The sequence below is a fragment of the Centropristis striata genome, chromosome 15, assembly GCF_030273125.1.
Source record: "Centropristis striata isolate RG_2023a ecotype Rhode Island chromosome 15, C.striata_1.0, whole genome shotgun sequence".
In the NCBI taxonomy this organism is placed as follows: Eukaryota; Metazoa; Chordata; class Actinopteri; order Perciformes; family Serranidae; genus Centropristis; species Centropristis striata.
This window is the reverse complement of record NC_081531.1, coordinates 12,055,251-12,076,478: the sequence shown is the minus strand read 5'-3', so window position 1 is coordinate 12,076,478 and position 21,228 is coordinate 12,055,251. Positions and strand designations below refer to the sequence as shown.

The 21,228-nt window shown below is 38.2% G+C and overlaps 1 protein-coding gene across 1 annotated transcript; it reads right to left on the bottom strand.

Annotated features, from left to right (window-relative positions):
- Positions 1 to 2,255: 2,255 nt before the first annotated feature.
- Positions 2,256 to 21,135, bottom strand: hspa4a (heat shock protein 4a). Its single transcript, XM_059352468.1, has 19 exons — positions 20,812 to 21,135; positions 17,939 to 17,996; positions 17,689 to 17,829; positions 16,807 to 16,929; positions 14,604 to 14,703; positions 13,780 to 13,913; positions 12,792 to 13,036; positions 12,517 to 12,593; positions 11,695 to 11,846; positions 11,292 to 11,398; positions 9,898 to 10,031; positions 8,584 to 8,765; positions 7,646 to 7,729; positions 5,998 to 6,150; positions 4,644 to 4,769; positions 4,404 to 4,511; positions 3,938 to 4,057; positions 3,667 to 3,828; positions 2,256 to 3,042 (listed from the first exon to the last, which is right to left on the bottom strand). Exons 1-19 carry the CDS (start codon positions 20,916 to 20,918, stop codon positions 2,842 to 2,844), a joined length of 2,514 nt encoding a protein of 837 aa, XP_059208451.1. The 5' UTR covers positions 20,919 to 21,135; the 3' UTR covers positions 2,256 to 2,841.
- Between the last annotated feature and the right edge of the window lie 93 nt (positions 21,136 to 21,228).

Sequence of the window (21,228 nt, the reverse complement as noted above, 5' to 3'; positions counted from 1 at the left end):
GTTATTCAATCAGCAAAGCACAAACAAAAGTGTGACTGTTAGACCAAAAGGCTTCTGAACAGTGACTTCATCCCCCACCCACCCAGTTCCTAGCCCCCAAAAAGGCTTACAAGGAAATCTCACAATGCACCAGGGTTTACCTTGTTGCATCTGCTGATGGGCTGTTTGGACCTCCTGGATATATTCGGCCATTAGCTGAGGGACTCTGGACAGTTCATTAATCAGGCTGCAAACTGGAGTTGGCTTAGCTGACCAATTTAATACTTAAATTATTTTTGTATTTTATTCATATAACAAAATAGATAGGTGCAATACCAACGCTTTCCTGGTAGTGTTATTAGGGCCCGAGCAGGCAACAACCTGCGAGGTCCCTATTGTATTTTGAATGATTTTTTTTTTCTTCTTCCCAAATGATCGCATTTTTCACTGAACACTTCTTCCACCACTTTTTTTTTTACTTCTTTACTTTACTTTTTTTACATTTATTTTTCTTTCTTTCTTTTATTTAATTTTTTTTTTTATTACATTGTTAATTTTTTTTAATTTAAATTTAAATGTAATTTTTTTTTATTATTTAAAAAAAAAATTTTCGCTTCTGCGCATGCGCGGTTTTTTCCGCTTCTGCGCATTCGCGTTTTTTCTCGCTTCTGCGCATTGTCCAGAATAGCCGCGCATGCGCAGAACCGCAAAAAGACGAATAAAAAGTACAATATATGTCTCAAAATGTAGTGGAGTAGAAGTATAAAGTTACATAAAATGTACATAAAAGTACCTCAAAATTGTACTTTAAGCCCAGTACTTGAGTAAATGTACATAGTTACTTTCCACCATTGCTACCTGCCTCTTCTAACTTATACATATCAGTTAAGAGTCCTCCTTCAGACACTGTATGAGGATTAAAGGGATAGTTTGTGCACTAGTATACAAAACTTGGTACAATTATTGTCAATGCCCTCCTGAGGATAACCCTTTAAGGTTTTATTGATCGGCCCCTAGGTGGCAGTCTAATTTCATATTTGGTACCGTGGCTACACTATAACACTTAAGGCAATGAAATTCATAGGGGTGGTATAGACTGGCCCCTGTAAGGCACACACCCCGACGGCAGCATGCCCCGACATGCGTGTACTGCGAGGGCCCGTTCAGTACTGCTTGTTTGTAAATTATAAATTATTTAAAATTTGTTAAATAAAGAAAATATTTATATTGGTTATAACAAATTATAACTGTGTGCACATAACATGGTCACAATTGATAAGATTTGGACCTAATCACTCTTTGAATAAAATAATATTTAATTAAGTAATCGATCAAGTAATCAATCACAGGATAGACTTGTGTAAATGCTGATTTTGTTAGTGTTTTAGCATTGAATGTAGCTGGTAATAAAAGCTATCAGCGAACTATAGCTCTTGGACGGTGTGATGTCTGGTTGTTACATCAGCATTTAGTAATTTCTTTTTTTCATTTGAGAAATTTGTGTTTTGTTTTTCACCCATTTTGCTACAGGAGCAGATCAGATACTAATTTGTTTATCAAATGTGTTTAATCTGTTGCAGATTTTCTTGATGAATTACTTGTGAAAATTGGCCATCACATTTCCACAGAAAAGTGGTATATGATATTTAAATAGCTTGTTTTGTTCATCCAAAATTCAATAAAGTTTATAAAAATAGAAGAAAATCAGCAGAAATTGGGACCAGTGGTCTTTTGGCCTATTTTTTGCTTGGAAAAACTATTTCAGCACAGTTTATTCATTAATAAAGCTATTTCCAAATAATTGTATGCCAAGTAACTGACTATTTTACTTATTGTTAAGCTTCATCACTGTCAAAACTGCAATGAATATCCTTTAGGTCAACTTTACCAACAGGGCTGGTGGGAGGACCTGACACACATAAAGTAGTATTTTATAGCTACCATACCTGTGCTTAACAGAACCTTTTGAAAGTCAGTTAACCAAACGTCCATTGGGGTCTACAGGCAGCTGTAGGACCAATAACGCCAATGAATGCCCATTCCTTGTCAATAACTTATCTCTCACATTGCAGGTATTTGTTTGTCAAGATTTATTTTTGTTTTTTTTGGTGATGTGGCAACAACAGCAGCACCCTGACGGAGATTTGTTGAACCAGCATTCACATCGTTATGTAGAAAAAAAAACAGTACAAGGCTACCAGAGAACAACCAACGGATCATTGCTTTTGAATGAGAAAAGCCAAACAATGAAATACTGCATGACAGTAACTTGTATCTAATTTCAACATATAGTACAAGTAAACGCAACAAAAACTCCTTTCTTCCTTTAAAACTAAATACATCATAATCCAGCAGTTACAATTATTTGTGGTGAAAAAAAATGCACTATTTGTCTTGTACAACTTGGAACAATCCATGTTCGTTTACATGTACCACTGTACCTATGCCGTAAAAGATATACCGCAATATTTTACATTTTCATGAGTCCTGTGTGTATTACTATTTTTTTTTTGCTTAGCCACTTTGCTTACAATTCTTTAATTCGGACATTCTTAGCTTAAATATGCTCAGGAGATGCTGCTGAACAAAACAATCTTTAACATAATGGCCATCAAAGCAACACGGAGAAAGCAGTTTCCACCCCACGCGCACAACTTCTATGTTGAAAAGTAGTCCAGTCAGTATTGATATTATGCAATATTTTTGTATTCATTAAAGAAAAGGAAAAATGACATGCCAAGGAGGCTGACTGATAAATAGCGTTGATCAGGGATGCTGCTGTCTGTGTCTTCTGTGTCACAAACAGATCTCAGAAGGACAGAATCAGGGGCAGGACAAACAGAAGTGAAACAGTCACAACAGTTAGTCAATGTCCATTTCAGGGGGCTTGTTCTCCGCTGTTCCCTGTTCCGTGCCTGTAGATGTGGTTTTGTCTGAGTTGCATGGTTGGCCGTTAGTTCCCTCCTGCCCGTTGACTGGCCCATTCTCTGTCTTCTCCTCCTTAGGAGGCTCCACCTTGGGCTTGGGTTTGGACAGTACCTGGTTGCAGGCTGTATACAGCTCCTGAACAGGGAAGAAGAAATCATTTGTTAGAGCAGTAGTTCTCAACCTTTTTGAGTCGCGACCCCCAATTTAATATGCATGTTGTCCGCGACCCCCGCTCACTGAACAGAATCTCACATGCACAGTTCAGATCACCCAAAAAAGAAACAAAATGACCAGAAAAAGACAGAAAATGACAAAAAAAGACAGAAAATGACTTAAAAAAAGACACAAAATGACCAAAAAGACACAAAATGACCAAAAGGACAAAAAATGACCAAAGAAAGAAACAAATTGACCAAAAAAAGACACAAAATGACCAAAAAAGACACAAAATTACCAAAAAAAAAAAGACATAAAATTACCAAAAAGACTAAAACACAATAACATTTTAACACAGTGGAGACAGAGCTGACTTCCAAAATGTTTTGGCGACCCCCAGAAATCATCTCGCGACCCCAATGGGAAGAATAGCTGTGTTAGAGGAGGGGTAAAAACTAAGTAATTAAGTGGGCATGCTCTGCTCATTTGAGTATTTATTAAGACTTTGCTCCGACTACAAAGCTGCAGGTGGCTGTAACCTGGGTCTCAACCACAGGTGTATCAGACATGTTTTTAACTTATATCTCATGCAAGATATAGTACCCTAGTCTTGGCCTGGATCTCTGTGACTTTGATCACTGGGTCCAGAGTGAGGTCCTGGTTATTCTGCTGGTTCATCTTCCCGTTCAGCCAGACCATGGCCTCCTTCACCTGCTTGTCCACCCGCATCACCTCCAGCTCATCCAGGTGATCGTACAGCTCATCCTGTCGGGAAGAACACGGATATATAATGACGTCTGTTCAATCAATAATCTAACATACGACCACATTAACTGTTAAAAATTCCATATGTTACCAAGAAAATCTAGTTTACCTTTGCCTTGTAAGATTCAATGACTTTCATGTACATCTGAATCTGTCTGCCGAGCTCCTCAAATGCTTTTGGTCGCTCCTCGGCTTCCATGTATCTCTCACAAATCGGCTGGCCCATTTTCTGCAGAAAGGAAAAACATCATGTATTGTCAGCTAGTCATCCAGCAAGTCAGAAACACAATAGACAAAAAGATTATTCGCCACTGAATGACAAAATAAACCAATTGCCTTCTGACAAATAGAAAGATTGTTGAGAATAAAAAAATCTCTTATTTCACCCCAAAAAACTTCCTAATTTACTTATAATTTTTAAATAATTGCCTTAAGCTTTGGTGCTACATGTATTACTGTCACCTGTACAGTGCCAAAACAGTATAATGAACCATCTAGTTAACATCTATGAGTTCATTTTTGAATGGGAAAATTACTATTTTACTTTGAAACATCAGTCCAGTTAGACTGGTTACCTTAAGCTCAGCCAGTTTGTCAATGTAAACTTGTTTCTGTTGGTCCTCTCCGTCTTCATACAGCCAGTTCTCTGTGTCCTCCAGTTTTAATGAGAATGTGTCGCGATCCTGCATGTTACACAAGAACTAAGATTAGATTCAAAATGTACAAACATCATTAATACATTAAATGCAGTATATCTGATTTTAAGTGTCTGTACACATGTGCTGTATTGCGTCAAATGTGTGATCTCTACTCACAGCTTCATTCACAAACTTCTCCAGGAGGCCGTGCAGTTTATCCCTCATGTCGTACACGTACTCCTCCACGTTGTTCTTTGCGTCATTCCTCTCCTTCTCCAGCTTATCCTGCATGATCATCTTACCCTGAAAGAGTCACAATAAAAAACGTTACTGATGAGTCAGCGGAAGTGCACACAAACAAACCGCTTGAGGACGGAGAGAATGGGCAGAAATATGAATTCTGTGATTGATGCTCATATCGGGAGAATCATATTTAGAGCCAGAATGTAACTTTATCAGATTTAACTCTAGATCATTCACTCCCTGAGATTACATGGCATGCCTTTAATAAAAAAAGAATTAAATCCTTGGTGAAATGTAACCATCATGTTGTGGTGTGAAGTGAGAAAGTTAAGAAGCACTATGGAATCTTAAAAAAACTTATAAACAGGGCTCGAGACTAACAGTGTACTGTTGTCCCAGGGATGATAGGAAAAAAATGTTTGGAATGAACATCGATCGTCTCTGCGACACCTTCAGGACTAAAGGGATTTCTCTATCAATGTTTGATTATTGCTTAGCAAAAAACAAACAGACTATAATGGAGCATGTCTCCTCATGCTGCTACTAGAGTTACTATCACTGGGAGGAGAGCTAGTAAGCTGTTGGCAGCTGGTGGGCAGCAGAGTCCTGGTTTCTGTTTGGCTAACGCAGCTAAACACACAGCAGAACTGAAGAGCTTCTGTTCAGAGGAAAATGATGCGTTAATCAAATTGCAGTCTTCTGTAACAGTTTTACAGAAAATACATGTACTGAAATACTTTGAATTTGGAAATTACAGATACTTTTCATCAGTCATTACACTTTACCAGATTAAAGTAACTAGATACATTTTTCCGCTGAGGTACAAGTGTTTTACATAAACTAAAAAGAAACAGCTGCCGACTCAGATCTAATCTTGATTATTTTAATATTAATCCTGTTAATTCTGTATCTTAAGGTGTGAATTTTTTTCTGTACAGCTATTAAAATAAATAAAATGTATTTTCAACATGTAATGGTATTCTTACTGCGTAACTAATAATTCCATTCACTTTAAGACAGTCAAAATTGTTTGGCGGGACGGTCGTGAAAAGTTTTTTTCGCAGTCTTGAACCCTGGGAAAAAGTAGTTTTAGAATATTATGTTGTCATATCATGTATCATCAATGTTATTATTTTATAAACATAAATTGTAAAGTGACCCACAGTTATTCCTATTTGTTTTCAATAACAAGCCAATAAAACCAGGACCAGTTAGTCTCGCTAGCACATGTGTTGGAGCAACACTGTGAGTGCATGCTAGACATTCCTGGTGATTTTTAGACCATTACCTCATTCTCCACAAACAGATTTAGTACGTCATTGGGCAGCTGCCAGTGCAAACTGTTCTCTATGGGCAGATCCACTGTCTTCGTTTTGACTTTGGGCTTCTTCGCCTGAGGGGGCTGGTCGTTCTTCTTCCCCGGCTTGCCGTCGTCTGTTGTCTGCAACAGGAGAGAAGGAATTCAATCAGTCAAGTCTGTGGAAATTAAACATTCAACTAACACAATATTTGTATGTCAATATTTAGCATGAGCTGTAGCCAACATGTGTGAATCCGAGGATGTTTGTAAGATTTCCCATCAATTTGCCCTTATTATTATGATCATATTATTAGTATTATTATTATATATTATATACTATATATATACACTGTACTATAATTATATACTGTCTCGTCACAATAACATTATTACCATCATATCATCAGTACAATTACCATCATCTTTCTATTGTTGTTTTTATTTTATTCTATTGTATTTTATTGTACTTAAATACCGGACAGCTGTGACAACCGAATTTCTCTTCGAGGATGAATAAAGTAATCGATCTATCGATCTAATCTGAATAAAATATGATGCATACTTACTATACTGTCACTGTCAAATTGATTTTATAATTAATTCAGTTCAGACCCCAAATCCCTGTTATTAGGGAGTTATCATTAAGGAATTATATTACATTTGTTTGTCTTAAAGTGGTAATGTAAGTGTGTAATTAAATAAAATACCCAAAGAGTTACCAAAGCCATAATAGAAGTCCTTCTATGATGTGTATGCGTGTGAAAATTCACAACATCCTTCACTGAAAATGCTAAACATCCAGTGAGAAACATGTTACAGGAACAGCTGCTATTCTTGTTGTGTGCACCTGGCTGTCATTCTTCATTTCAGGAAGCTCTTAATCAACTAAATCCTCCTGTGCAATCAGTGGTACCTAATCCACTTACAAAAGGCCCATCCTCCACCTCACTCACTCTCTCCCAACCACTGCAGCCAGTCCCAGCTGCATGGTTAATATCTGCCACCACTTTCTCTTGCCTTGTTTATCTCCAATTTGACTTACTTACAATTATTTTTGTTTGTTTGTTTGTTTGTTTGTTTGTTTGACTCCCATGTTTCCCCTTTCCCCAGTGTTGCGACAGTGCACTTAATGTAACGGGTACCTTAATGCAGGGCGATATGGCCGAAAATGCTGCCTTCAAATGGAACTCGTAAACACGACCCCATTTGAAGGCACCACAACAGTTTTCAAATCATATCACGATAGAATGTTTGATTTAAAAAATTGGTTTCAATTATTTAAACAAATTTGTTTATGTATGTGTAATGTATGTAGTGTTTCTGACGGAAGCAGGAGATTCACTGCCTTCCTTCTTTCCTTAATTCCTTCCATTAGCACTTATGTCCTTCTTAGTTTCCCTATTTCTATACTTTTTTTCCTCTCGTTTATTTGCTTCTTTCCTTCAAAACTTCCTAATAAAAAAATTAAAAAGAAATAAAGTAGTGAAATGGGAAACATGGAATCATAATGGTATATCATTAGAAAATATCCTTGAAATTAGGAAGGAAGGACAGAGGGTAATTGTGCCTTAAACTATATGGTATTGAACTTGTATTGACATGATAGTGATTGCCTTATCGCCCAGCACAAGGTTACCTCCATCTCTTCAGCCTCTGATTTCTTGTCTCCGTTGTCTCCAGTCTGTTGTTTCTGATCCTCCTGGTCCACCTGCATTTTGTTCTGACACACGGTAACACAAGCAAAGACACAGTACATTCATTATAGAGAAGATAACGTACAGCATTTTGCTGCTGGTTTGATCTGAACTCAGGGTTCAGGCAATCTCAAATAAATCTCTAAATAAAGGGGATTGAATCTCACACTGCCAACTACACACAAATTAAACACCCCTGATTCAGTCTCACTTATGATTTTTAAGCTTCTTGATTGTGTTTGTTGCATTTGTCTCCCCCTCTGGCAGTGAGAGCAATTACATAACCACTGACAACACTTGCTCCGTGTTTGTCCTTGCTGTTGATCCCTTCTCTGAGCATTTTTTTTTTTTTTATCTGAAGCTTTCACAACAGAAACTTTTGAGTTTTTTCTTTTAATTAACGTCATATCCAAGCTGCTGCCCTGTCTCTTCCCGATCATCTGATACATACAGATATTGAAATACCTCTAAGTATTTTTTTTTGTATTTCCCATTTTTGACTGTGTCAGCTTTGAGATTATTTTCAGCCTTTTGAAAGACTTTCACTCAGAGGAACACTAATGACGCACTAATGTAGGGAAAAAGGCCAAACAGTTGACTCTGGAGCACGAACGGTGACGAACGACCCAAAATAAAATGGCAAAAAAATTACAAAGGCGGCATTAGCGAGAGATAAATGCAACCCCTTGAAGCTGTGTTGAGCTTGTTAAGGCAAGACATACTAAATTCCACAGTGATGACATTACAGACTGTTAAAAAAATCAAGGTGTGGCCAGACTGATTGTGTGTACTGGATCTGTGAGTGTGTTTCTCTATGTCCTTCTCACACACACACATTCATTATTCTCTTACACCCAGTTCAAACACACAGAGTACACACCTCCTCCTCCTTCCCCGTCTGCTCTGTATCCATTGGCTCGTCCCCCTCAGCTGTTTTCAGAACCTCTATGAGCGAGGCACTCGATACACTGAACATGCCGTGAACATTGACCCGAACTTTCACTTTGACCTTTGCACACTCCCCAGAGGCCTGAGGAACCACATTTTGGATCAGGAACCGACCTGTAGGGTGGAGGAAAGAGAAAAAGGTTAGAATAGGAGAGAATATGTTTTTACATTGAAGAGGACTGTTGAGGAAGCTAAATTATAGGAAAGGACATTTCATATTTGCCGGAAATTAAACTATTTACCTGTAAAACGAACATGTTTTAGCAATAATTAGCATGACATCAAACATCATGTGACTACAGGCTGGATAGAGTTGGATAATTATTGAATACATGGTTAATGGTTGCCATCATTTGAACTGTAAAATAGTTGAAAATGTTTAAAACCAGGAGCTAACATGGAACTGGAGCAAACAGGTGAGCCAAAATAAATGATGTATAGGGTCAAAGGGGCAAAAAATTTCCTAAACACTCAAACACCACTTACTTCTTATGCAGATACACCTTTGGATATTGGCAATGCCGCTTTCTCTTTTTGCGAAAAAGTAGCCTAACTAAACTAGCATTATTTATTAACCCTTTCCTGATAAAATAGCAAGACATAGATAACATGGTTGGTACCAACGGTTGCCTTAGGTCATCTATTTGCGACGCCAGTATCTGGACTAGATTTAAAACTTGGTTTGCCTCGCTTCTTACCAGTGTTATGTTCAGCTTCGCCTGTCAAACAAAGCTTGCTCACTCTGAATCCTGGCTTTTCTTTATTGAGCCCCTGACTTTTGCTGAGGTATTCTGGCTGAGCTAGTCAGACTGCAGGTCGCTTTACTTGTTCACATCAGTGGCACATGGTGCTGTAACGGTGGGGTTGGGGTATAAAATTAGAAGTTGGAAAGTATTCAATGATAACAAGTTACAAGTAAGTGAACTGTTGTTCTTGAACCAATTTAAGGGTCAACCATATACAGTACATGTTCATTAGTTACCCCTGGGCCAGTGTCACCTGCACCCTTTGACACCAAAATGGCAGAGATGACTGGAAGCAAATGTCAAGGATCAAAAATGAACTACCTCTACTTATACCTGCAATTCAAGCTTAAATCCAAGTGTCCAAACTAAATATTATTAAACACAAAAAATTCCCAGAAACTATTTTTCAGTTATAACTACAGCATTTCCAAACTTGTCTTGTACACGTCTCTCTTAATACGGTCAATAATTGTGTTCCACTTAAGTTAAACTTGCAGTACCTATAGCGGTGTTAGGGTAGGGCAGCTCCTTGGGGTTGTTGTAGTAGCCTTCAAGGTTGAAGGGCTCTTTCCTGTAGAAGGTCAAAACTTTGGAGAACGGGGCTGCATGGTTCTTTGGGAACACCTCACAATCACTGGAAACACACAGCAGCAGGAGGTCAATAAGACAACAATAATAAGGACAAGGACATTTACAGAGCTGGATGATAGTCAGGATTTATAAATGATCTAATAACATTTGAATGCAACTGTCAGAGATTACAGATTATAGATGTGTGTGGCACACATGGACTTTGGGTGTGTGCAGGTGTGGCAAAAAAAACCTGCAGGTACAAGTCAATGTGTCTGAAAAGATGGGAAGTAGGCAGGTGTGGCCAAAACAAACATTTCTTTATTACAGGTTAAGGGAAGATTTTTAAAACTAAATTACTGAAGTCCTGATGGATTAAACCCCATAATATGGTAGGGTACATTGATATTCATATCAGCAACAAAATAGGGTATTAGCTGAACAGAAATGTGTAAAGTATGATATCCAGATAAAAGGTGTGATAAAGTTTTCTCCCAGTGAGATTCAAACATCAAGTAATGCTGGGCTTACACCAAAAGATTTACCCAGTCCCAACTATCGACTAAAAACTGAAAGGCTTTAGTAAATCTAGGAGTTTGCTCACTCCTGTCATCTTGATCGTTAAGTTTAAGGTAGTAATCTGCGCGGTTCCATATCAGTCTTTTCCAAGTCTCGGGCAGTAAAACCACTTCGACAGGAAAAAGTAACATCATAATAATGCTAGTAAGGTTAGTCCTAAATAAAAATATAGTGATGTCATATTTACAGCCACAAGCAGTATTTTTGGGGGCGCTGTTTCTTAGTAAAGAGAACAGTATTAAATGTATAAACAAATGTATACATAAATAAGTCATAAATAACCGATGATTAATGTATGATTAACTAAATGAAAGTTGATAGAGCTGATAAATATAACTATTCAATTAAACAAAATCTAATTAAATAGGACATAAATGTATATCTTGAATTTATTTCTAAAATGTCCTTTCCTTTATTCTTCTTTATATCTGTTTTTACTGTAAAATAGTTAACTTTTCATGTCACAAACAAATTTCACAAACCACTGCACACACTAGAGCAGCTGTAGCCAAAAGCTGCTTCTCTTCTGCTTCATGGTAGGAAAAAAATACTAAAAGATTCTAGTTGTAGTCTTGTAAATAGTGACCCTGCAAGATTCACAGTCTGTCTAAAATTGACACTTGTCTTTAGATGTGAGCAGGTGTGAGCCTAGAGTTTTCCGGGAGTCTTTTCCAAATCTTTTCAAAGTCGTCTGATGTATAGGTAGCATTAAACATTTGCTGGTGACACTTAAAAATGATCGTACCTCAATCCCTCCTCTGCGGCTGAATTCCACTTCAGAGAGATGGAATAGGGGACAACATCTGTAATGGAGAACTCTCTGACTTTGAAAGCTGGTGACAAGATAGCACACTGAGGAGAAAAATACAAAAACACAAGTTACCAAAAAAAAACCCAAACTTTTAAATTGTATTCTTTATTGTTTCTAGCAAATCTATAGTGTTTTCTCTATGTGATATACATTTAGATGACTTAAAATAAGAAATAAAAAACACAAATCCTGAATGAACACAAATAAGTTGCATCACTTAAACATGATGTGCATGTGTCATAGTGCTCCCACTCTGCTCTCAGAGCTGTCAGTGAGGGAGTTTGCTGTGTGAGTCACTAACAGGACCAAAGTGTTGGTCACGACAGGTGAGCTGTACCTGCAGAGCACAGCCTCTGGCCACGGCCTCGTCTGCGTTCAGCGTGGTGCTCAGCTCTTTGCCGAAGAATTTGCTGATGCGCTCTTTAATGGCGGGGATTCTGGAGGCGCCGCCCACGATCTCCACCGCGTAGATATCTTCCCTTTTCAGCTCTGGGTGACAAGAATCAGGAGAGAAGGAGGATACAAAACAGGCCTGTTGAAGCTTATAAAGTCACAGCTGCACTTTCATCACTCTAATCAAAAACAGCACACAGATATTAAGGGGAAGCCATGTGCGTTAGTATAAAAATAGCATCCAGGAGAGTTTGTTTTTTAAAGTGACATCTTTCTCAACACTTCACAGTACTACTCTGGTACATTTTTATTATCTATATGCCACCCTCACACACGGTCACTTAGAGACTGAGCCCCTCTGAGTGTCGGACTGTATGCACTTTTCTCATTCAAAACATGCACTAGAAAATGTATGTCAATGTATGGGGGGATATGGGAGGGTAGAGAGGGGGGCTGTCTGTGAATGTCTGTGAATAGCTGGACAAGTATGTTTTATTTTGTCTTGTATTATGTTAGAACTCTATTTGCCTTTATTTATTCATTTTTAATTTATAAGCACCAAGAGGACTTGTGCAATGACAATAAAGAATGATATTCTACTCTATGTGACTGCTATGCTATCTGAAAGAGCAAGAGGAGATAGAGAGGATGCAATGAATGATTAAAGGGAGGCATTGTCCGGAGGGAAGAACTATCTCACACTCTACGCGAGTGTGCACGTGCTGATGGGGAAAGTCCAGCCGCTAATAAAGTCAGATATACTCACTGGCTTGTTCCATGACGCTGCGCAGGGGACCCTCTACTTTGGCCAGCAGCCCCGCACACATCTCCTCAAACTGTCCTCTGGGGACACATGGTCACAGATTATTTATAGACCCACACACACAGTACCTCTAAAAGTCATTTCTAATAATAGCAATAAGATTTTTAATTTGTGGTAATCTTTAGCAGCCCTATTTAACATTCAGACACTGGTCCACAGACAAGAAAAATCAGAATAATGGTACGGCCTAACAGTATTAAAGGACCGCTGCAGCTCACCTGTTGAGCTTACTGGAGACATCGATGTCATTCATGAAGCACTCAATGTTGAGAGGCAGGTCGGAGGAGTTGGCACTCATTAGCTTCTTGAGCTTCTCGCACTCTTGGTGCAGTCGGACCAGGGCCCGGGGCTTGGTCTTGACATCCAGCTTGTACTTTTTCCCAAACTCCTCACAGAAATGGTTGACCAGGATGGCGTCAAAATCCTTTCCGCCGAGCTCAGAATCAAACGCTGTGGCCAGGATCTGAGGGTGGAGGAAGGTGAGAGGTCAATGTTTTTAAATTGTCACTGCATAGCTGTATGTTTAGGATGGATGCATGTTAGGATAACAAATGACAAAAGCAGAATAAACAACTTTCATGAGCTAAATTGCAAAGAGTAAAATCCTGACATTTTTAGGCATTTTCATTTGTAGGCTATTGAAACTTTTATTATCACATATAAATAAATAGAAGTATGAATGCATGTTTAGAGAATAAATGTATACCCCGGGGAATAAATGTTTATTTTACCAGCTGTTGATATTAACTTTGATTGTATGTTTTGATCATGATTATTTCATATAGTTTGTTTGGTGTGGGACTGAATTAACCACATTCTGCTGAAATAAATGTGTGAATTTAAGTGTTTCTATTAAATTCTTTTAAAACTACTTTCTGGTTTGGCGTACTTTGGTTTCAAGGCAGCTGACACATATGGCATTCATCATAAGCAATAACATGCGTGACATGTGGATTAAATGTTCTTTCTGCTGATTAAATCTATTCAAATTATTTTACATTTCAGCTTAATTATTACGCTAAACAAGTAATTTAAAAACTATTGCTAAGTAGCACTGCTTACCTCTGCCAACATGAGAAAAAGAAATTACCAACTTTTTGACAAAACTTGCAAAGAACATAGTGCTTTATCATCATAACCTGCCCTAAAAAACATTCCCCTGTGAGTATTGCTTTTCAGAATGGGCACAAATTATTCATTACTCACCTTGAGCTTTCCCTTGTTAAAGGCACAAACTGACACCTGGTAACCTGAGTGGCCCACGTCCACAAACACCACTATCCTGGGCTTCTCTTCTGGAGCTGGCAGGTCCTGCTTGTAGATACCATATGCCAGAGTCACTGCAACAAACAGAAAAAGTCTGGTGTTAGAACACTGAACTAGATCTGATGTACTGTTTATAGAACTACCAGGCTGCAAACATACCACTAAATGTAAGCTTAGTTTCATGCTTTTGCTTCACTGCTCATGGTGGGAAAGTTACAAACTATAACACAAAACTGAGTTTCTGCATGTTTATGAAAATATGTTGCAGCATTATTGTGGCACATTTACATAATATATAGAGTATACTGATTATTTCACTTCTTTGTCTCATTACATTGAATGTTATTGTGCAACAAACAACCACAATTATATTTTATGCGAGGATTCCACAGAAGGGTGACAGATTAAGCATTATGTTTAAAAACGTGTCACCTAGGTAGGTAGACTATAAAAGCTACATTTCAAGCAGTTTCGAGCACCTTTCAAACCTTGAAAAAAAAGGACCAGCAGGAACCCTGATAAATGTATAGCTATGGCATTTACTTTGCGATGATTTTAGCCACATACTTAGAAGTTGGCAACTCAATACTTTCTCATAGCTTTCTTTTATAGAGGCAAGAAGATAAAAACATTTCACACAAAACAGAATCTTCTGTGGATGTCATCTCACAGAACAATATTTTAATTGTCTGAAAGCCCAGTCACTGGTTAGAACGATTCAGATGCTACTTGTCAGGCATAAAGAACACTGTGTTTCCATGTACCTGCTGTGGTTTCATTCATTAGCCGTAGACAGTTGAGGCCGGCGATCTGAGCTGCATCCAAGACAGACCTTCTATCTGCGTCAGTGAAATAACTCGGGACCTGGGAGGACAAAAACAATGCAGATGAGTGATTTCACTGGAACCACTAATAATAAAACTGTGTCCAAGTGGTATCACTGTAAGGCAAAGATAAGACGTCAAGGATGTCAAAAAAGTTCAAAGCAAATCCTGTATTCCTTCTGTGTGAATGACTGATTGATAATGAATCGGCCGCATCACAAGATGTCTGGATAACGTTGCTGTGTTCGTTACTCCGAGTGCCAAAACAAAACATCTCCTTGTGGAAAAGGGCTAAATTTAGCTACTGGCCACAGTAATAATAACATGTTAGCCACCTCTAGGGCTGATGCAAACTGTAGATTTAGGACCAGGGAAAGTAACAGCCTTTCTGTGTGAGATCTGTAACATTACATAACAGACGCTGCTGGTGAATACATACACTGAGCACAGCAAGAAACACACACATCCCACTCTTCACCAACAAGGTGCAAGAGAGGAAATTAAGCTTTCAGACAAGACATCTGGTGAAGTGTTTTGAGCTCAAAATGTCACATGAACAGGTGGTAATACATTTATACACCTTGGAGAAAGCTTTCAGTGGGCATTTTATAGACCAAACTACTTGAAAATGCAAGAGGATGACACTCAAAATAGAAGGATTGTCGACGCAATGCACTACTCCACTTTAGTCCAGAGAATGCACAAAGTACAGACATCCCATTCAATCAAAGGCCCGTGGGTCACATCCTGCCCAGAAGCAAGCAAGCTTTTCCAGGACCCTACAACAGTCGTAAGTTGCATGTTTTAGATGAGTACTTACATGCTAAAAGGGGTAATTTCACTCAACCATACCAACAGCGATGGTATTACGCTAACAACCAAAAGTACAGTTCGCTAATCTCAATAATAAATTCAGTATTTTTTTAATTGAACATGACACATTATCTATAGTCATATTGCACGAGAAATACAGTAAGAATTTCAAGCATTTTCAAGCACTTTATCCAAAACCCAAGCACTTTTCAATGATGCAGTGATGCAGATAGTACCATGTCCTGTCTGAACAATTGGTTTACATTGCCGCCTAAAGAAAGCGGACAGTGCTACACGACGCTTTGGAGCCCCTTCGCCTCCTGTCTATGCCTGTCACGATAACACATTTTTAGGACGATATATTTTCCCAGAAACTATCACAATAAACAAAAGTATCGTTGAGTACATTCTCTTCCACAGCAATGAATTTTTAAATCTCAGGAATACTAAACATTGGAATAAAAATGTGGTAAATAAATATTAAGTCATCCTAGATAAATAAACTACAATCAAAACAAATAAAATAGACTGTCGGGCTCTGTAAACAGAAATTGTACTGAGATAAATATTATGTTATTATATATTATAAATAATATATAAACAGCTGTTTCGAAGATTTTTTGGGCAATTCCTACTGCCTGTCAAACATTTGCAGTATTATTAAAAAAGCACAAAATGTCAGTGTTATAATGCGTCCACTATAACAGTGGCATGGCTCCTTTAAGAAGTACAGTACAGTTAGCTCTGTAGCAGTACAGTATGTATGTGCTGCAGCAGCACTAAGCGACCTCCGTTTGTTTACAACAAGCACCGGACATTGTGCATAACAATTATCGACGCCACAAAAACTATCGTGTCCATTTTATATATCGAACGATAAGTCGATATCATAATTATCATGGCAGGCCTACTCCTGTCTGCATCTAACCATCCAATAGCTTCGTTTCACTACGGTTTGTGATTGTGCTTTTAAAATAAACATATTCCACATATTTGTCAGTTGTGCATAAGCAGAAAGCATTAAAGTGTTAAAATCTGGTCCGATTGAATTTGTAATTGAATAGCCCTGAAGAACTGTAAGTAAAGTGAGTCACATGTCTCTTTAAGTCTCTTCAGTTCAGTGCCACATCTTTAAATAATCTAGGTGCAGTCATCCAACAAGTAAATTAACACCTCCCAGGACATTTAAAGCCAATTAGACAAGACAGGTTGCCAAAAAAAAAAAACATCCAGTTGGACCTTGAGAAGCCTGATTTTCACAGGAAAACGGATGCACTCTTCTCTATCAGACACCCTGCTGAAGTGGTAAAACCATTGCAGAAATGCTTACCGAGATGACACAGTCTGCAACTGGTTTCTTCAGTGCACTTTCAGCAGTCTCCTTCAGTTTGGTCAGCAGCATGCCAGTGACCTGCTCGATGCTGAACACTCTCTCCTCCTCCATGTACATCACCTGCAGATGAGGAGAATTAGGAAGATGATATTATTATTGAGGTTGTAATAGCAGTAAATATTAAGGGAAACCCCCCATTTAAGTTTCACTGAAGACATTTTTACAGAAACTCATGAAAAAATACCCTACAAGATAATAAAAATATATGTGTATATAAGGTGTAAATATACAATCTGAAAGGGTTGCTAGAAAAAACAGGATGATAAAATCTTCTCTGATTTGTCATTTACTCTGAAGACTCATTAATTATCTCCACAGGGACACACAAAAAAACATGCTGTGCTGTTTGTTTGCAGTGTGTGGAGCCAGGCATTGTCACTTCTGTACTTTGCAAGACCTTTGGATATGCTTTAAATCTTACACCATCTATCTGATGGCATCAAACTTGAGTATTTATTTTATATATATATATCACATTCAGTTGATTGCCAGGTATAGAGACAGGAGTAGAACAGTACTTTCTTATCACAGAATGTTTTAAAAGACAAAATGCAAATAAAAAAGGGAAACCTGAGACGACTTTTTACAGGATAAAAACAATAAGAGGACAGAGCATTATGTGAAGCACTTTTTGGAGCAAAAAAGATAAGAAAAGCATACAGTATCGCTGATAAATAAGAGCACCCACTGGCTAAATGTGCTAACCTAAGCCTTACTTTGACATTTTGTTAGAAAATATTGCTTCTTTTCCTCCCACTACTTATGGTTACCAATGTAATATCTAATACAGCGGAGGCAGAGTGACAATCTAAATCTTACTTTTATACCGGTGGATCCAGAGGGCAACTGTGCCAGGTCATAGACCAAGTTAGAATTGGCTGACTGGACATAGGGGTCTGCAAATGCCCTGCCATGGAACTGCTTAAAGCCCTGCACCGTGTTCTGACAGTTGGTCACCACCTGGACATGATGAAGGATATTAAAGAGGAGACAATTTAATTGAATAAAGTTACAACTTTAAAAAATCTTGCATTAAATCACCTAAGGATGTTAACAGGGATGGTCTTACCTGGCTCTTTGCAGCTGCTCCTATAGATCGATTTCGTGGTCCAAATGATACAAATGACCTGGAAGACAAGCAACAACATACAGACTATTCATTCTAATGTCAACCTATTTGTAAATACACCCCAAAACAGAATAGTATACCTTCCCTGTTAAATTACTACATAGTTTAATGCCTGCACATACATGACATTTCAGCCCTCAACCCACATAAAACTGGACCATTTCCTATGTATGCAGTAGCAACACTATGACACAATTTTGTTATGAGTTTTCTGAAGATATTTGCATAAAATAGTAGTTAGTGTAAAAGGGAAATCTTCAGATAGATCACAACATTTTTTAATTCAGTTTTCTTTAAACCAGGATTGTGGCTGTATGTTGGCTTGTGACCACTCCATGCTGGTTTAAATCCACCTCTCATAGTTCACACAGTACTGTAAACAGTCTGAAGTGGTGTGGTCAGCCCACTTGTATCCATACCGATTGTGGTCTAAACATGCCTGTCATCGTCATCCCCATCAAACACAGATGTCAGAGCTATAGTCGCCATCAACACACAAGTGTAGTATGTGATGTCAAAGCAGGGTTAGCGCAGCATGTCTCAAAGGAAATAGGCTCAACAGGTGCTGGGCCACAAAATCGCAAGACCAGAGCAGTACGGTTTATGATGTGGTGTTTTTTCCCCCCACTCATGTGAAGTGATGTAAAGGGCAGTTATTATTATTTTTACTTCTTTTAGGGTAAAAAAAAGAAGCAATTTCCATCATTATTTGATTAGCAGACTATTGTTTTGACTTAACATTAAATCTCTTAAAAATTCTTAAACATCACTATGACAAAATACCTGTGGTCTAAATTGATGTTTTGAAATTGCATATATTATTTTACTAATAGCCAAAAGCATTCAAATACAATATCAAGAAATAGCAAGAATCAAGACACTTCACCATTTTAATTCTGTAATGATAAGTTTTTGAGCAATCTAATAAATCAACTAGTTTCTTCAGTAGTAACGTGTGTGTTGCAGGCTTGTCGGTTCATAGAGTCAAAGATAGAAATAAAAAAAAGCATAGTTTAAAAAAATGCTCCAATTAAGTTAATGTTTATTAATAGTGCCATATGATTTAAAATGCCTGTAATGGCCTGAATGTTGGTTTCAATTTAAAAATATTTTAGGTATCAAAGTCACTTAACATAGACCAAATGAAATATCCCAGTATGTTTTTTTTTTTTTTTTTCAGTATGTTTATGTTTTTTAAGATGCTGTCCACTGCATTCAGAGAGTGAGCAGGGATTGCTTCCACATGGCTCTTGTTCTCATTCCAGACCCATCACAAAGGGACACTTATGAACGCACCTTGGCGTCACCAGACCAGCTACCACAACAAAGAACAGACAAGCTCCAACTACAACACACACACACACACACACACACACACACACACACACACACACACACACACACACACACACACACAGGGTGTGACTTCATTTTCTGGTCCGAACGCCTCCACTAAATCTTGAAATCTATCTATATTTTGCAAATATGTGCAAACTGCTATTTAAATGTTCTGAATGGTAATATATATATGTACTAAAAATATATTTAATGTTTACTGAACACTCATTAAGATCACATTTCTTGAATTTAAAAAATGGCACAGCTAATGTTTTGTTACTTGTTGTGCAAAGTGGCTAAAATGATTCAAACTATTGTGTTTCCATATTTTCAAATATTCTTTCTCATACAGTTAAATTAATGTCTTTGGTAATACATCAGTTTAAAAATAGTACTGGGCAACAATAAATGTCACAATTTTTATTGTAAGACCTGGACGAAATTCATCTTAAAAACTTGCAACACAAAGAAATCAAATCAAATCAATCAAAACCCCAATATATCTAATGAGCTATTACTTTAAATCAAGGGAAAGTCACAGTCGGGGACATGGGATGTGTCATGAACATTAATGACACTTTGAAGTAACATTGATGCGCATGATACTTGTCATGTCATGTTTCTGACAGGCTTGTGTGACTCTTATGTAGACACCTTCAAAATAAAGTGTCACCATATCTTGCTTAGGTCACAAAGGCATGTTCAAAATATTAATTTATATCTCTTAAGTTACATAAATTACACACAGCGTTATCACTATGCCAATAGCCATCCTTTGTGACATCCTTTTTGAATGAAATGATCAATAAATGTCATATGTTACAGTTTTGGTTAAGTTTTTTGTCTTTCCTGCAAAACTTGGAAAATGAGTTAGGCGATCATTTTAACAGGGTGACGATATGGCGTCAGGCATGGATATAAAACACATTTCTATGGTGACAGGACCACAACCACTGAGGGAACAAAGTGTGCCATGTCAGCCGAATGAGCTGAAGATAAATTAAAACAAGCACCTAACGTAAGATGACAACTTTATTTTATAATGTATATTTTAAATGTATATAAACATCATATATATTAGGTCCAACTCTTTAAGGCACTTAAACTTGCTAGAATATTCCAACAAGCGGTTTGCTGCTGTCGTCATCGTTGAGAACGTAACGCAAGGCGCACAGTTTGCCTCACGGGGCACACCGGTTGGCCGGAGCTTTCGCCTTCGAGACATGGACTGTGATTAGAACGAGGGGGAGCACCGCCCGCCTGTGTTCCACCGGGCGAATGAAGCCCTGTTTCAAACTACACAGTAACGCTGATAACAACTGTGGGTTAAGCTAACAAGCTAGCTCGCTGGAGCCCCATGGTTGATGCCGGGATACAAAAACGGTGTACGTTTAGGATTGATTCTAGATGGTTCCACGTTACGTAGCTATCCACTAAAAAGTCCAACAAATAATAGCTCTATTTTGGGTACTTACGGTGTGCATCTGTCGCTGTACTCATTAGCGACTGTCTCGATCCCTCCGGCTCGGGCTACAGCTACATAGCAGCTTTGGAAGCCCAAGTCAAATCCCACCACTGACATCTTCAGCGATACGACTGTCTTCTAGCTATAACGCTATCTACAGTTCGACTCACAAAAATAAAACAGACGTACAGCTTTAAAAATGATGTAAAAGCCAAGAGAAGTAGTTGTATTGTACTGTGTTAACTATGGCTACTTATAGTCATAATCCACACCGCTGACTATTACCGGTGTCTGATCTGTGCTGGCAGGCTGCAGCAGCAAGGTGGTCTCACTGACTTCTCGCCGTCTCGCCGGGCGTCATCGCGAGATTTGCGTAGTTCTCGCTATCTCTGGACCTTTCCAGAAACAAGTGAATAGCTGGTCCCGA

Bases quoted from the DNA above. Each gene is read 5' to 3' on its own strand.
- hspa4a (XM_059352468.1), bottom strand. From the start codon at position 20,918: ATGTCAGTGGTGGGATTTGACTTGGGCTTCCAAAGCTGCTATGTAGCT. The intron at 14,704-16,806 runs GTAAGCATTTCT...TTGTCCTCCCAG, and splicing joins TTGCAGACTGTGTCATCTCG to GTCCCGAGTTATTTCACTGA. The intron at 11,399-11,694 runs GTACAGCTCACC...TTTTCTCCTCAG, and splicing joins CCAGAGGCTGTGCTCTGCAG to TGTGCTATCTTGTCACCAGC.